This window comes from Bombina bombina, chromosome 6 (assembly GCF_027579735.1).
Source record: "Bombina bombina isolate aBomBom1 chromosome 6, aBomBom1.pri, whole genome shotgun sequence".
In the NCBI taxonomy this organism is placed as follows: domain Eukaryota; kingdom Metazoa; phylum Chordata; class Amphibia; order Anura; family Bombinatoridae; genus Bombina; species Bombina bombina.
In genome coordinates, this window is record NC_069504.1 from 119,385,737 (window position 1) to 119,404,880 (window position 19,144).

The following is a 19,144-nucleotide window of genomic DNA, read 5'->3' on the forward strand; positions in this document are numbered from 1 at the left end:
CAACCATTTGTGCCATAATTGCACAAGCTGTTTGTAAATTATTTCAGTGAGAAACCTAAAATTGTGAAAAATTTTACGTTTTTTTTAAGTTGATCGCATTTGGCGGTGAAATGGTGGCATGAAATATACCAAAATGGGCCTAGATCAATACTTGGGGTTGTCTACTACACTACACTAAAGCTAAAATTACCCCAAAAAGCTCCTTACATGCTCCCTAATTAACCCCTTCACTGCTGGGCATAATACACGTGTGGTGCGCAGTGGCATTTAGCGGCCTTCTAATTACCAAAAGGCAATGCCAAAGCCATATATGTCTGCTATTTCTGAACAAAGGGGATCCCAGAAAAGAATTTACAACCATTTATGCCATAATTGCACAAGCAGTTTGTAAATAATTTCAGTGAGAAACTGAAAGTTTGTGAAAAAATTTGTGAAAAAGTGAACAATTTTTTGTATTTGATCGCATTTGGCGGTGAAATGGTGGCATGAAATATACCAAAATGGGCCTAGATCAATAATTTGGGATGTCTTCTAAAAAAAAATATATACATGTCAATGGATATTCAGGGATTCCTGAAAGATATTAGTGTTCTAATGTAACGATCGTTAATTTTGAAAAAAAATGGTTTGAAAATAGCTACTTGTATTTATGGCCCTATAAGTTACAAAAAAAGCAAAGAAGATGTAAACATTGGGTATTTCTAAACTCAGGACAAAATTTAGAAACAATTTAGCATGGGTGTTTTTTGGTGGTTGTAGATATGTAACAGATTTTGGGGTTCAAAGTTAGAAAAAGTGTGTTTTTTTCCATTTTTCCTTTTTTTATAGTAAATGATAAGATATGATGAAAATAATGGTATTTTTAGAAAGTCCATTTAATGGCAAGAAAAACGGTATATAATATGTGTGGGTACAGTAAATGAGTAAGAGGAAAATTTCAGCTAAACACAAACACCGCAGAAATGTAAAAATAGCCTTGGTCCCAAACGGACAGAAAATGGAAAAGTGCTCTGGTCACTAAGGGGTTAATAAAATACCCCCTTGGCTTTTATCTGGACTCTGTCTCTGCTTACTGATTTGCTACTATTCCTGCTTAGCTTCGTATGACCATGGCAATCCCTGACCTTTCTTTTTTTTAATCTTAAGTTGAATCTTAATAAGTTAACGTAATGTCCTAATTTTTGACCCCCTGTTTTCCATGGTCGCTCTTGGATTTGTGGTATCTCAGTAGTTCGAGTCTAGGGGTTAAATATACCAATGAACAAAAATTAAAAATTGCATCTCTAGACGATAAAGTGGAGATGCTAATCACCAGAACTGTAGACAACAATTTAAACATAAACAGTCTCTTTGTAAAGCTTAAATAAGTAACATAAGCATGACCTGAGGTAAAGATTTTAAATATATCATATATATGACCAAACCTTGCATTAAATCTAACTAAGTATATTAGTAAGTTAAGCATATCTGCTAAATGTGTACAGCCTAAAATGTGCACAGCTCAACAAAAACATAATGTGCTTCGTTATCGTTGCCTACTCAGGTTATTATCTTGTGTCTGCTGAGTGACTAGTTAAACAAGGTAAAAAGGACTACTGGATCCATACAGCTTTTTCTATGTAATCATCTACAGTACTAACCCTTGACCAGTTTGTTGATAACAGTACAAATAAGACATCACAATCTACCCACTCTGTTAGTGTTGTAGCCCCTCCATGCTGCTCCGGCCGTGAGCCACTAGGAGGGGGGATTGTATCATAGTAGGAACTATTATGCAATTGATCTGAGTAAGGTATAAGACCCTGGAAGTTAAGGTTACACAACCAATATGCATAGGTGGGCCTGGAAAGGTGGGGAATAGTGAGTGCTTCTCCATATAGAACTAAATAAAACATGCAAACAAATCTATGTATGGACTATGGGCATACTATTAGATAACAACTTTATAAACTTAACAATTAGGTTGTAAGGTCTATTAGCTGGTATCTGTAGGGCACCATAATATTGTGGCTAAGCTATCCTCCTTTTGGATTTAATAAAGAGAGCATGTCCTTAAGTTTCATAGGGAAATGGTGATTGAGTCTCTTCAGCTGACTATAATGTCATGAGACAGAGTCAGCAACTGCTGAAAGACATGAATCCCCCTCAGGATTGTGTGGTATTTCTGGTGTTTCTTCCTGCATTGTACAGTCCAGGGCGCCTTCTGGACCGCTATTGTGAAGTAAGGGCCACAATATATCCTTGGTTATAGCCTCCTGGAGGCTCCCCCAAGCCCCCAGGAAGGCTGGTCCAGATCTAAAGACGGCCCATCTGCACAGGCAGTCCCGCTGATCCAGCGCGGCCCCTGTTCATTAGAACAATAGGTAGGTTCCCCCTTTTACCAGTGTAGGTTAGCATGATAGCGAGATCCACGTCCGCCGGCTGATGAAGGGCTGGAATCTCTGTAAAATCCATTGCCGATTGCAAGGTAGTATGTTCCAAATTTAAAGGATCCGTTCCTAGAAGGTATAATGATGTGTTATTATCGCTTACCCAGCCACTTTTCTTTATCTGCTGTAACTGCAGAGCTTTTGTTGCCGACGTGCTGTGTGGCTTGAAAAAGATATCTTTTGCTGATATCTCAGGCTGGGCGACGTTCACAACTATCTGTGCGACTAGAACAGGCTGATGAATCACAAGTTGTTGGGTTATTTTTTCTTCTGATTTGACGTTCTCAAATTTTTCCATAAGGAGTTGTAAATCATGTTCTGAGATCACCTTATCTACAAGGTTTTGCAGCATCATTTCAAGTTTGGCGAATCTTGAGTCCATCTTGTTTGAGAAATTGGTTACCCACGTGGCATTCTCTGAGTGCAGCATTATCTCTAGGTGGATGGGTCTTCTGTGCATACAAACGTTCCAACCCTGTTAGGTAATTAATGCTGTGCGAGGTCTGGTCGACTGGGTCAGGTACTATATGTTATCAGTTCTGGTGAGATACCCCAGGGGGTGACGCTGCCTGCAAGATTACCGCCACTGCAGGCCTCAATTGTCCTTTTCTGATCTGGGGTCATCAATACAGCAGCTTATTAGAAGCAAGGTACTATGTACGTATACATTTGATCACTTTGGCTGAAAACTGCTGTAGTTTTAGAGCAATAAGCAGCAAATTATTAACTCCTCTCCAGTTGCTCCAGGGAAGTGTGACCGCTCAGAGCCACTGTTAGGACACGCCCTACTGTTGCATATATTTTAAATAGATTTTGCAGCTGGCACTGCACTATAATAATGTGGTCCCCTTAAATGACTATATTCATATACACTTGTCAACAGCTTTGTTGTTTATTGTTGAGATTACGTTCAAAAAACGTTAAGCATCACCGCACCTTTATTTTCTCTTGATTCATTAGTGGGAATTTCTACCATAGTTGCATTAAATGAACAGTCTAGTCAAAATTAAACTTTATTTATTCAGATAGTGCATGCAATTTAGTTTTATCATCAAATTTGCTTTGTTCTCTTGGTATTCTTAGTTAAAAGCTAAACCTAGGTAGGCTTGTATGCTAATTTCTAAGCCCTTGAAGGACGCCCCTTATCTCATGGCATTTTAACAGTTTTTCATAGCTAGAAAACACTAGTTCATGTGTGTCATATAGATAACATAGTGCTCACTCCTGTGGAGTTACCTATGAGCACGGATTGGCAAAAATATGTCTGTCAAAAGAACTGAAATAAGGGGAAAGTCTGCAGGGGCTTATAAACAAGGTAATCACACAGGTAAAAAAATACACTAATATTACTGTGTTGGTTATGCAAAACTCGGGAATGGGTAATAAAGGGATTATATATATTTTTAAACAATAACAATTCTGGAGTAGACTGTCTCTTTAAGTGTCAAATACATTATATTTTTCACATGAAATGTGAACCTATTGCTAAGTGTTTAAAACAATCTCAATTTTTCAAAGATTATGAGGTTGTCAATTTTTAAAAAAAATTTTTTTTGCACATTTTGAAAGGGGTAGGTTTATAGACACATCCTCAATTCCTTTTTGCTGGAAAACAATACATTTTTCACTTAAAAATGAAGACAAAATGTTCTAATTCTCTCCTGTTTTAAATAGAATGATACTGAGATTTTTTTTGCATATTTAAAAAGAAATATATTTGTGCTCACAAAATTATAAAAGCTCTGTACATATCTTTAACCATTAGCTAAAGAGCCTTAAATTCAACTAAATTTTAGAAGAACACCTGGTAGTATTCTATTTTGTACAATATAGTTATTAATATTATTTTCTTTTACTTATTTCATGTTAAACATTTGTCAGTATCTTTACCTGATACCTGTTTAAATACTTAATGCATGTACCTCTAGTTTACATTAAACATTAAATTTAAGATTGATTCTTAGCTCAAAAAGATATACTATGTTAATTTTCTATTATTTAAATTTAAAAACCATTATATTTTTAAATATATATCATTCAAAAATATACATAAGTAAGACTATACCTTCATAACCTGGTGTTCCTGTAAGGTAACAAAATAAATATACATAATATCAAGTAGAAATCAATACATTTTAATGAATCACATAGAGATCTAAACTAATTAAACATTTTAAAACAGAACATATTAAAAATAATGCTTTGATGTTTTAGAAATGTAAATTGGTAATGTATATTATCTGGTGTTGGTTTAGTTACTAAAAGAAACAAATAAAAAAAAGTAAATGTAAAAAAATGAAATTCTTAATCTCATAAATAAAATATCTTTGTTACATTACTAGAGATGCAATCTCATCCTCTGTTTTGAAACAATGGATAATTAATTTGTTTTGGATCTTTCATAAAATTGTTAATATTTCTATCATGATTCACATCAAAAGTATGTTATATTTAAGCATAAAAGCTAATTAGCTAATATAAATATAAATTATTTTTTGCTGGAAAATGATATATTTTCACTTAAAAATAAAGACAAAATGTTCTAATACTCTTCTGTTTGATATAAAAGAATTATATTGAGATTTTTTTGCATATTTAAAAAGAAATATAGTTGAGCTCACAAAATTATAAAATCTCTGCACTTATCATTTAACTGTTAGAGTCTTAAATCCAACTAAAAGTACACCTGTTAGGGTCTTATTTTGTACAATATAGTTATTAAGAACATTTTCTTTTTCTTATTTCATAAGTTAGACATTTGTCAGTATCTTTACCTGATACCTGTTTAAATACTCAACCATACCTCTAATCTACATTAAGCATTACATTGAAAATGTATTCTTAACTCAAAAGATATATTATGTTTATTTTCTGTCCTTTAAATTTAAAAACAATTATATTTTAACTATATATAATTCAATAATGTATACATAAATAATACTATACCTTTATAACCTGGTGTTCCTGTAAAGTAACAAAAGACATTTTTTTTTTAAATATATGTAATATCAAGTAGAAATCAATGCATCTTAATAAATCGCACAGAGTTCCAAACTAATTAAACATTTTAAACCAGAAGATAATAAAAAGAATGCTTTTATGTTTTAGAATATTCTATTTTTTTTTCCAAAGTTTTTAGTATGATTTTTATAAACATATACATATATTTTCTTGCTTAAAATTAATTGGTTAATCTAAATACTATTTGATACAAAAATATGCATTTCTTTCTTTAAAAAATAAAAAAGAATTTTATAACTCTAGTGGTGGGTAAAAGTGAACTTTATATACCTTGGACACTAGAAATAACTGCTCATTACTCTTGGTTTATATGAATATTCACCATGGAGTATGGAATCCAACATTGATTCAAAAATAGAACCTTCAATGGATTATCCCATACAAAACACTGTAGATTAGAACTATTTATATCTTTTACACTGTGAATATCTTTTCTTTGACTACTTTTATTGGTTTCCAGTTTATATACTACATGCACATATGTATTGATTATATTCCATATTAATTTTGAAACTATATATTTAATTTTCTAAAGATATAGTTGATCTCTTCTAAATTTTTTAAATTATATTGTATTTAATGTATATATGTTTTAATTTTTTTTTTACATAGTTAATATACTTTACCTGGTTCTGGTGCAGTTACTAAAAGAAACAAAGAGAAAAAAAAATATTTTAAATGTAAAAAAATAAAATATCTTTGTATACATTACTAGAGATGCAATCTCATCTTCTATTTCAAAACACTGGATGATTAACTATTTTATGAATCTTTCATGAAACTGTATTTTTACTTTTCAAAATATATATTGAATCTCTTCCATACTTGTAATATTAAATAGTATTTAATATAAATATTTTTTTTAAAATAGGTAATCTACTGGTTCTGGTTTAGTTACTAAAAGAAACAAAGTGAAGAAATATTTTGAAATGTAAAGAAATGAAATTGTTAATCTCATAAAAATATCTTTATTACATTATTAAAGATGCAATCTCATCTTCTATTTTCAAACATTGGATAATTAACTATTTGTATGGATCATTCAGAATATTGTTAATAATTCATAATTTTAATCATAATTTACATCTAAAGTATGTTATATTTAGATATAAAATTTAATTGGTCAATAGAAATATAAATTATTTTTTGCTGGAAAACTATATATGCTTTACTTAAAAATGAAGACATATTGTTATAATACACATGTGTTTGATATGAAAGAACAAAACTGTGTTTTCTTTTGCATATTTAAAAATAAATATATATGTGCTCACAAAATAATAAAAACTCTGTACATAATGTGTGTCCTGCTGCTATTATGGTTACAAGACAATCTTCTGATACTGATAAACTCACCCGGCTGCTGATAAAAAATTGGTGGTAATTAGGAGAGTGGGGTAACTGGTAGTTGTACAACTGATGGTGGCACTGGGGAAACAACTGATACTGGTGGTTTTGGGAGTAAACTAAAGGTTTGGTGTGTATATGGAGGCTACTTCCTTGTAGCCAAACAATGTAAATTCAGCAACTACACTTTGAGTTTATGTACACCAATATTTAAAGTTTAATGAAAACGTACAGTAAGAGCAGATAAGAGGAAAGTGTGGAGTTTTTACATAATTTCTATTTGTATTCACAAATGGATTCCCTGAATACATTAGATGGGAGAATTTGTGCTGAACAGCCCTGAAGAGACAGAGGAAATACATTGAGATATCCTGGAAACCTATGGAAATGGAGTCTCAACCTAATCTATACCTCTATAATCCTATTTGACATTATTTTTTATAGCTTTGGGTTAAATTGATCTATTCAAGAGATAAGAGCTATATTTGTCCTATTACAATCTTGCAATTTCAACAAAGTAACAAATTTATAAATGGTGAGATACATATATATATATATATATATATATATATATATATATATATATATATATATATATATATATATATATAGTTGAAGGGACAGTCAGGTCAAAAATAGAGTTTTATTATTTAGATAGGGCAGATAATTTTAAACAACATTCAAATGTACTTTTATGATACATTTTGCTTTGTTTTCTTGGTATTCTTAGTTGAAAGCTAAATCTAGGAGGCTCATTTTCTAATTTCTTAGTCTTAAAGGCCGCCTCTTATCTGATTGCATTTTGACATTTTTCACAACTAGAAGGCATTAGTTCATGCGTGCCTTATCGATAACACTGTGCTCAGACACAGGGAGTTGCTTAGGAGTCAGCACTGATTGGCTAAAATACAAGTCTGTCAATAGAAATGAATTAAGGGGCATTCTGCAGAAGCTTAGATACAACTTAATCACAGAGGTAAAAAGTGTATTAAAGGGACAGTCTAGGCCAAAGTAAACTTTTATGATTCAGGTAGAGCATGCAATTTTAAACAATTTTCCAATTTACTTTTATCACCAATTTTGCTTTGTTCTCTTGGTATTCTTAGTTGAAAGCTTAACCTAGGAGGTTCATAGGCTAATTTCTTAGACCTTGAAGCCCACCTCTTTCAGATTGCATTTTAACAGTTTTTCACCACTAGAGGGTGTTAGTTCACATATTTCATATAAATAACACTGTGCTCGTGCACGTGAAGTAATCTGGGAGCAGACACTGATTGGCTAGACTGCAAGTCTGTCAAAAGAACTGAAAAAAGGGGCAGATTAAGGAGGCTTAGATACAAGATAATCACAGAGGTTAAAAGTATATTAATATTACTTTGTTGGTTATGAAAAACTGGGAAATTGGTAATAAAGGGATTATCTATCTTTTAAAACAATAAAAATTCTGGTGTAGACTGTCCCTTTAATATAACAGTGTTGGTTAGGCAAAACCGGGGAATTGGTAATAAAGGGATTATCTATCTTTTTAAACAATAACAATTCTGGTGTAGACTGTCCCTTTAATTTGAGAACATAGTTTTTACCTTCTTCTTTTCCTGTGGCCACTGTAGCTTTTATTGTTGTCTCTGTTTTATTAAAGAAATTAACAGGAAAGTCATACATTTTGGCTTTTAATTCAGCAACCTAACATAAATATACTACCATTTTATTCATAAACCAATGCATTTTAAGACAAAAAAATAAATAAAAACAACGTGTTTTATATTTGTAACAGGAAGCCGATGCTGTACATTATCATACTAATGTTTTTGCTATAAAAGTTATAGTTACTTTGTCAGTAGTGGTAAAACATTAAAAATAAAAAAAATAGTTATTCAGTGAGTACATTGTTGCATATATTTTGAATAGATGTTGCAGCTGGCACTGCACTATAATAATGTGGTCCCCGTAAATGACTATATTCATATACACTTGTCAACAGCTTTGTTGTTTGTTGTTGAGATTATGTTCAAAAAACGTTAAGCATCACAGCACCTTTATTTTCTCTTGATTCATTAGTGGGAATTTCTACCATAGTTGCATTAAATGAACAGTCTAGTCAAAATTAAACTTTCTTTATTCAGATAGGGCATGCAATTTAGTTTTATCATCAAATTTGCCTTGTTCTCTTGGTATTCTTAGTTAAAAGCTAAACCTAGGTAGGCTCACATGATCATTTCTAAGCCCTTGAAGGCCGCCTCTTATTTCATGGCATTTTAACAGCTTTTCATAGCTAGAAAATACTAGTTCATGTGTGTTATATAGATAACATAGTGCTCACTCCTGTGGAGTTACCTATGAGTCAGCACTGATTGGCTAAAATATAAGTCTGTCAAAAGAACTGAAATAATACATTAATATAACTGTGTTGGTCATGCAAACATGGGGAATGGGTAATAAAGGGATTATATATCTTTTTAAACAATAACAATTCTGGAGTAGACTGTCTCTTTAAGTGTCAAATACATTATATTTTTCACATGAAATGTGAACCTATTGCTAAGTGTTTAAAATAATATAAATTTTTCAAAGATTATGAGGTTGTCATATTTTGTTTTACTTTCTTATTTTACTTTTTTTCAAGTTTTCTTTTGCACTTATTTTGAAAGGGTTTGGTTTAAAGAGACATCCTCAATTCCTTTTTGCTGGAAAACAATATACTTTTCACTTAAACATGAAGACAAAATGTTCTAATACTCTCCTGTTTGAAATAGAAGAATGATACTGAGATTTTTTTTTTGCATATTTAAAAAGAAATATATTTGTGCCCACAAAATTATAAAAGCTCTGTACATATCCTTTAACCGTTTGCTAAAGAGGCTTCAATACAACTAAATTTTAGAAGAACACCTAGTAGGGTCTTATTTTGTACAATATAGTTATTAATATTATTTTATTTTTCTTATTTCATAAGTTAGACATTTGTTCGTATCTTTAACCAATACCTGTTTAAATACTTAATGCACATACCTCTAGTCTACATTAAATATTACATTTAAGATTGATTATTAACTCAAAACGATATATTATGTTTATTTTCTAGCCTTTAAAATTAAAAACAATTATATTTTTAAATATATATCATTCAAAAATGTATACATAAGTAAGACTATACCTTCATAACCTGGTGTTCCTGTAAGGTAACAAAAGAAATGATTTTAAAATATACATAATATCAAGTAGAAATCAATACATCTTAATGAATCACACAGAGACCTAAACAAATTAAATATTTTAAAACTGAACATATTAAAAAGAAGGTTTTTATGTTTTAGAAAATTCTTTTTTTTTCTTTTTTTTTACAATAGTAATATACATTACCTGGTGTTGGTTTAGTTACTAAAAGAAACACATAAAAAAGAGTAAATGTAAAAAATGAAATTATTAATCTCATAAATAAAATATATTTGTTACATTACTATAGATGCAATCTCATCTTCTATTATAAAACACTGGATAGTTAACTATTTTATCTTTCATGAGATTATTAATATTTCATCATTTTTATTATGATATAAATCAAAAGTATGTTATAATTAAGCATAAAATTTAATTAGTTAACATGAATATAAAATCTTTTTTCCTGTGGGAACAAATTATTTTTCACTTAAAAATAAAGACAAAATGTACTAATACTCTGCTGTTTGATATAAAAGAATGATACTGAGATTTCTTTTGCATATTTAAAAAGAAATATATTTGTGCTCACAAAATTATAAAATCTCTGCACGTATCTTTTAACTGTTAGAGCCTTAAATCCAACTACATTTCAGAAAAACACCTGTTAGGGTCTTATTTTGTACAATATAGTTATTAAGAACATTTTCTTTTTCTTATTTCATAAGTTAGACATTTGTCAGTATCTTTACCTGATACCTGTTTAAATACTCAATGCACGTACCTCTAGTCTACATTAAGCATTACATTTAAGATTTATTCTTAACTCAAAAAGATATACTATGTTTATTTTATATCCTTTAAATTTAAAAATAATTATATTTTAACTATATATAATTCAATAATGTATGCATAAATAATACTATACCTTCATAACCTGGTGTTCCTGTAAAGTAGCAAAAGACATTTTTTTAAAATATACATAATATCAAGTAGAAATCAATACATCTTAATAAATCACACAGAGATCCAAACTAATTAAACATTTTAAACCAGAAGATAATAAAAAGAATGCTTTGATGTTTTAGAATTTCTTTATTTTTCCAAGGTTTTAAGCATGATTTTTATAAATATATACATATATTTTCTTGCTTAAAATGAATCTATATACTTTTTAATACAAAAATATGCATTTATTTCTTTAAAAAATAAAAAAGAATTTTATAACTCTAGTGGTGGGTAAATGTGAACTTTATATACCTTGGACGCTAGAAGTAACTGCTCATTACTCTTGGTTTATATGAATATTCACCATGGAGTATGGAATCCAACATTAATTAAAAAATAGAACCTTTAATGGATTATTCCATACAAAACACTGTAGATTAGAACTATTTATATCTTTTACACTGCAAATATATTTTCTTTGACTACTTTTATTTGTTTCCAGTTTATATACTACATGCACATATGTATTGATTATATTCCATATTAATTTTGAAACTATATGGTTACTTTTCAAAAGATATAGTTGATCTCTTCTAAACTTTTTTAAATAAAATATTATTTAATGTGTGTATATATATATATATATATATATATATATATATATATATATATATATATATATATATATATATATATATATATAATTTTTTTATATAGGTAAATTACTTTACCTGGTTCTGGTATAGTTACTAAAATAAACAAAGAGAAAGAAAAATATTTTAAATGTAAAAAAATTAAATTCTTAATCTCATAAATAAAATATCTTTGTATACATTACTAGAGATGCAATCTCATCTTCTATTTCAAAACACTGGATGATTAACTATTTTATTAATCTTTCATGAAACTATATTCTTACTTTTCAAAATATATATTTGATCTCTTCTATATTTTTAATAATAAATAGTATTTAATATAAATATTTTTTTATTTTTTTACTTAGGTAATCAACTGTATCTGGTTCTGGTTTAGTTACTGAAAGAAACAAAGAGAAAAAATATTTTGAAATGTAAAAAATGAAATTGTTAATCTCATAAAAAAATATCTTTATTACATTATTAGAGATGCAATCTCATCTTGTCTTGTCAAACACTGGATAAATAACTATTTGTATGGATTGTTCAGAATATTGTTAATTCATCATTTTAATCATAATTTACATCAAAAGTATGTTATATTTACATATAAAATTGAATTGGTCAATATAAATATAAATTATTGTTTGCTGAAAAACTATATATGTTTTACTTAAAAATGAAGACATGTTGTTCTAATACACATCTGTTTGATATGAAAGAATAAAACTGAGTTTTCTTTTGCATATTTAAAAATAAATATATATGTGCTCACAAAATAATAATTGACATCCAATTAAATTTTGGTAGTACACTTGTTAGGGTCTTATTTTGTACAATATAGTTAATCAGAATATCTCCTCTTTCTTATTTCATAAGTTAGACATGAGTCAGTACCTTTACTAGATAACTGTTTAAATACTACATGCACATACCTATAGCCTACATTAAACATTACATTTAAGAAGTACTCCTAATTTTAAAATATATACTATGTTTCTTTTCTATAATTTTAAATACAAATACATTTATATATTTCAATATATAATTTTCAATAATGTATACATATGTAAAACTACTCCACCTTTATAACCAGGCGTTCCTGTAAAATAACAAAATAAAATGTTTTTAAATATAAATATAAAGTAAAAAAACAATATATCTCAACAAATCACATAATAAAACATTTTAAACCAGAATATCTTAAAATGCTAATTCTATTATTATTATTCCATTAATATGACCATAAAATTAAGGGAAGTAGCTGATTATGTGTGTGTGTACATTTTTATCAAACATAGTTGTATTTAGTTGTCACTCAAAAGGAACATAATGTTTAGCAGACTTAGAACTAATATAAAATGAATGCAAATGTACTGTGAGCACTGTGTAGACCATCTTAATGTGGATATGCACTTAAAACTGGTTACTGTTCAAGGGCCCATAACAACTTTACAAACAGACTTGGTCAAGCAGGAAACTGCATTGTTAGATGGTCATTTTCTAATTTCTTAGTCTTAAAGGCCGCCTCTTATCTGATTGCATTTTGACATTTTTCACAACTAGAGGGCATTAGTTCACGTGTGCCTTATCGATAACACTGTGCTCAGACACAGGGAGTTGCTTAGGAGTCAGCACTGTTTGGCTAAAATACAAGTCTGTCAATAGAACTGAATTAAGGGGCATTCTGCAGAAGCTTAGATACAACTTAATCACAGAGATAAAAAGTGTATTAAAGGGACAGTCTAGGCCAAAGTAAACTTTTATGATTCAGGTAGAGCATGCAATTTTAAACAATTTTCCAATTTACTTTTATCACCAATTTTGCTTTGTTCTCTTGGTATTCTTAGTTGAAAGCTTAACCTAGGAGGTTCATAGGCTAATTTCTTAGACCTTGAAGCCCACCTCTTTCAGATTGCATTTTAACAGTTTTTCACCACTAGAGGGTGTTAGTTCACATATTTCATATAAATAACATTGTGCTCGTGCACGTGAAGTAATCTGGGAGCAGACACTGATTGGCTAGACTGCAAGTCTGTCAAAAGAACTGAAAAAAGGGGCAGTTTAAGGAGGCTTAGATACAAGATAATCACAGAGGTTAAAAGTATATTATTATTACTGTGTTGGTTATGAAAAACTGGGAAATGGGTAATAAAGGGATTATCTATCTTTTAAAACAATAAAAATTCTGGTGTAGACTGTCCCTTTAATATAACAGTGTTGGTTAGGCAAAACCGGGGAATTGGTAATAAAGGGATTATCTATCTTTTTAAACAATAACAATTCTGGTGTAGACTGTCCCTTTAATTTGAGAACATAGTTTTTACCTTCTTCTTTTCCTGTGGCCACTGTAGCTTTTATTGTTGTCTCTGTTTTATTAAAGAAATTAACAGGAAAGTCATACATTTTGGCTTTTACTTCAGCAACCTAACATAAATATACTATCATTTTATTCATAAACCAATGCATTTTAAGACAAAAAAATAAATAAAAACAACATGTGTTTTATATTTGTAACAGGAAGCCGATGCTGTACATTATCATACTAATGTTTTTGCTATAAAAGTTATAGTTACTTTGTCAGTAGTGGTAAAACATTGAAATAAAAAAAAATAGTTATTCAGTGAGTACACTGTTGCATATATTTTGAATAGATGTTGCAGCTGGCACTGCACTATAATAATGTGGTCCCCGTAAATGACTATATTCATATACACTTGTAAACAGCTTTGTTGTTTGTTGTTGAGATTATGTTCAAAAAACGTTAAGCATCACCGCACCTTTATTTTCTCTTGATTCATTAGTGGGAATTTCTACCATAGTTGCATTAAATGAACAGTCTAGTCAAAATTAAACTTTCTTTATTCAGATAGGGCATGCAATTTAGTTTTATCATCAAATTTGCTTTGTTCTCTTGGTATTCTTAGTTAAAAGCTAAACCTAGGTAGGCTCACATGATCATTTCTAAGCCATTGAAGGCCGCCTCTTATTTCATGGCATTTTAACAGCTTTTCATAGCTAGAAAATACTAGTTCATGTGTGTTATATAGATAACATAGTGCTCACTCCTGTGGAGTTACCTATGAGTCAGCACTGATTGGCTAAAATATGTCTGTCAAAAGAACTGAAATAAGGGGAAAGTCTGCAGGGGCTTATAAAAAAGCTAATCATTGAGGTAAAAAATACATTAATATAACTGTGTTGGTTATGCAAACATGGGGAATGGATAATAAAGGGATTATATATCTTTTTAAACAATAACAATTCTGGAGTAGACTGTCTCTTTAAGTGTCAAATACATTATATTTTTCACATGAAATGTGAACCTATTGCTAAGTGTTTAAAATAATATAAATTTTTCAAAGATTATGAGGTTGTCATATTTTGTTTTACTTTCTTATTTTACTTTTTTTCAAGTTTTCTTTTGCACTTATTTTGAAAGGTTTCGGTTTAAAGAGACATCCTCAATTCCTTTTTGCTGGAAAACAATATATTTTTCACTTAAACATGAAGACAAAATGTTCTAATACTCTCCTGTTTGAAATAGAAGAATGATACTGAGATTTTTTTTGCATATTTAAAAAGAAATATATTTGTGCTCACAAAATTATAAAAGCTCTGTACATATCCTTTAACCATTAGCTAAAGAGGCTTCAATACAACTAAATTTTAGAAGAACACCTGGTAGGGTCTTATTTTGTACAATATAGTTATTAATATTATTTTCTTTTACTTATTTCATGTTATTATGTTTATTTTCTAGCCTTTAAAATTAAAAACAATTATATTTTTAAATATATATCATTCAAAAATGTATACATAAGTAAGACTATACCTTCATAACCTGGTGTTCCTGTAAGGTAACAAAAGAAATGTTTTTAAAATATACATAATATCAAGTAGAAATCAATACATCTTAATGAATCACACAGAGATCTAAACTAATTAAACATTTTATAACTGAACATATTAAAAAGAATGTTTTTATGTTTTAGAAAATTCTTTTTTTTTAATTTTTTTTACAATAGTAATATACATTACCTGGTGTTGGTTTAGTTACTAAAAGAAACACATAAAAAAAAGTAAATGTAAAAAATGAAATTCTTAATCTCATAAATAAAATATATTTGTTACATTACTATAGATGCAATCTCATCTTCTATTATAAAACACTGGATAGTTAACTATTTTATCTTTCATGAAATTATTCATATTTCATCATTTTTATTATGATATAAATCAAAAGTATGTTATAATTAAGCATAAAATTTAATTAGTTAACATAAATATAAAATCTTTTTTCCTGTGGGAACAAATTATTTTTCACTTAAAAATAAAGACAAAATGTACTAATACTCTTCTGTTTGATATAAAAGAATGATACTGAGATTTCTTTTGCATATTTAAAAAGAAATATATTTGTGCTCACAAAATTATAAAATCTCTGCACGTATCTTTTAACTGTTAGAGCCTTAAATCCAACTACATTTCAGAAAAACACCTGTTAGGGTCTTATTTTGTACAATATAGTTATTAAGAACATTTTCTTTTTCTTATTTCATAAGTTAGACATTTGTCAGTATCTTTACCTGATACCTGTTTAAATACTCAATGCACGTACCTCTAGTCTACATTAAGCATTACATTTAAGATTTATTCTTAACTCAAAAAGATATACTATGTTTATTTTATATCCTTTAAATTTAAAAATAATTATATTTTAACTATATATAATTCAATAATGTATACATAAATAATACTATACCTTCATAACCTGGTGTTCCTGTAAAGTAACAAAAGACATTTTTTTAAAATATACATAATATCAAGTAGAAATCAATACATCTTAATAAATCACACAGAGATCCAAACTAATTAAACATTTTAAACCAGACGATAATAAAAAGAATGCTTTGATGTTTTAGAATATTCTTTATTTTTCCAAGGTTTTAAGCATGATTTTTATAAATATATACATATATTTTCTTGCTTAAAATGAATCTATATACTTTTTGATACAAAAATATGCATTTATTTCTTTAAAAAATAAAAAAGAATTTTATAACTCTAGTGGTGGGTAAATGTGAACTTTATATACCTTGGACACTAGAAGTAACTGCTCATTACTCTTGGTTTATATGAATATTCACCATGGAGTATGGAATCCAACATTAATTAAAAAATAGAACCTTTAATGGATTATTCCATACAAAACACTGTAGATTAGAACTATTTATATCTTTTATACTGCAAATATATTTTCTTTGACTACTTTTATTTGTTTCCAGTTTATATACTACATGCACATATGTATTGATTATATTCCATATTAATTTTGAAACTATATGGTTACATTTCAAAAGATATAGTTGATCTCTTCTAAACTTTTTTAAATTAAATATTATTTAATGTGTCTGTATATATATATATATATATATATATATATGTATATATATATATATATATATATATATATATATATATATATATATATATATATATATATAATTTTTTTATATAGGTAAATTACTTTACCTGGTTCTGGTATAGTTACTAAAATAAACAAAGAGAAAGAAAAATATTTTAAATGTAAAAAAATGAAATTCTTAATCTCATAAATAAAATATCTTTGTATACATTACTAGAGATGCAATCTCATCTTCTATTTCAAAACACTGGATGATTAACTATTTTATTAATCTTTCATGAAACTATATTCTTACTTTTCAAAATATATATTTGATCTCTTCTATATTTTTAATAATAAATAGTATTTAATATAAATATTTTTTATTTTTTTACTTAGGTAATCAACTGTATCTGGTTCTGGTTTAGTTACTGAAAGAAACAAAGAGAAAAAATATTTTGAAATGTAAAAAAATGAAATTGTTAATCTCATAAAAAAAATCTTTATTACATTATTAGAGATGCAATCTCATCTTGTCTTGTCAAACACTGGATAAATAACTATTTGTATGGATTGTTCAGAATATTGTTAATTCATCATTTTAATCATAATTTACATCAAAAGTATGTTATATTTACATATAAAATTGAATTGGTCAATATAAATATAAATTATTGTTTGCTGAAAAACTATATATGTTTTACTTAAAAATGAAGACATATTGTTCTAATACACATCTGTTTGATATGAAAGAATAAAACTGAGTTTTCTTTTGCATATTTAAAAATAAATATATATGTGCTCACAAAATAATAATTGATATCCAATTAAATTTTGGACGTACACTTGTTAGGGTCTTATTTTGTACAATATAGTTAATCAGAATATCTCCTCTTTCTTATTTCATAAGTTAGACATGAGTCAGTACCTTTACTAATAACTGTTTATATACTACATGCACATACCTATAGCCTACATTAAACATTACATTTAAGAAGCACTCCTACTTTTAAAATATATACTATGTTTCTTTTCTATAATTTTAAATACAAATACATTTATATATTTCAATATATAATTTTCAATAATGTATACATATGTAAAACTACTCTACCTTTATAACCAGGCGTTCCTGTAAAATAACAAAATAAAATGTTTTTAAATATAAATATAAAGTAAAAAAACAATATATCTCAACAAATCACATAATAAAACATTTTAAACCAGAATATCTTAAAATGCTAATTCCATTATTATTATTCCATTAATATGACCATAAAATTAAGGGAAGTAGCTGATTATGTGTGTGTGTACATTTTTATCAAACATAGTTGTATTTAGTTGCCACTCAAAAGGAACATAATGTTTAGCAGACTTAGAACTAATATAAAATGAATGCAAATGTACTGTGAGCACTGTGTAGACCATCTTAATGTGGATATGCACTTAAAACTGTGTACTGTTCAAGGGCCCATAAAAACTTTAATAGTAACTACAAACAGACTCGGTCAAGCAGGAAACTGCATTGTTAGATGGTCATTTTCTAATTTCTTAGTCTTAAAGGCCGCCTCTTATCTGATTGCATTTTGACATTTTTCACAACTAGAGGGCATTAGTTCACATGTGCCTTATCGATAACACTGTGCTCAGACACAGGGAGTTGCTTAGGAGTCAGCACTGTTTGGCTAAAATACAAGTCTGTCAATAGAACTGAATTAAGGGGCATTCTGCAGAAGCTTAGATACAACTTAATCACAGAGGTGAAAAGTGTATTAAAGGGACAGTCTAGGCCAAAGTAAACTTTTATGATTCAGGTAGAGCATGCAATTTTAAACAATTTTCCAATTTTCTTTTATCACCAATTTTGCTTTGTTCTCTTGGTATTCTTAGTTGACAGCTTAACCTAGGAGGTTCATAGGCTAATTTCTTAGACCTTGAAGCCCACCTCTTTCAGATTGCATTTTAACAGTTTTTCACCACTAGAGGGTGTTAGTTCACATATTTCATATAAATAACACTGTGCTCATGCACGTGAAGTAATCTGGGAGCAGACACTGATTGGCTAGACTGCAAGTCTGTCAAAAGAACTGAAAAAAGGGGCAGTTTAAGGAGGCTTAGATACAAGATAATCACAGAGGTTAAAAGTATATTATTATTACTGTGTTGGTGATGAAAAACTGGGAAATGGGTAATAAAGGGAT

At 28.6% G+C, this 19,144-nt stretch overlaps 1 protein-coding gene across 1 annotated transcript in view; it reads right to left on the reverse strand.

Moving 5' to 3' along the window:
• Positions 1-4,462: 4,462 nt before the first annotated feature.
• Positions 4,463-19,144, reverse strand: part of LOC128664341 (mucin-19-like) — a 138,813-nt gene continuing 124,131 nt past the window's right edge. The window contains exons 38-46 of the mRNA XM_053719180.1: positions 18,058-18,075; positions 16,302-16,319; positions 15,578-15,595; positions 15,372-15,389; positions 10,882-10,899; positions 10,158-10,175; positions 9,952-9,969; positions 6,077-6,094; positions 4,463-4,512 (exon numbers count right to left, since the gene is read on the reverse strand). Of these exons, the coding sequence (XP_053575155.1) occupies positions 4,463-4,512; positions 6,077-6,094; positions 9,952-9,969; positions 10,158-10,175; positions 10,882-10,899; positions 15,372-15,389; positions 15,578-15,595; positions 16,302-16,319; positions 18,058-18,075 (194 nt within the window). The remainder of the gene's footprint in view (positions 4,513-6,076; positions 6,095-9,951; positions 9,970-10,157; positions 10,176-10,881; positions 10,900-15,371; positions 15,390-15,577; positions 15,596-16,301; positions 16,320-18,057; positions 18,076-19,144) is intronic.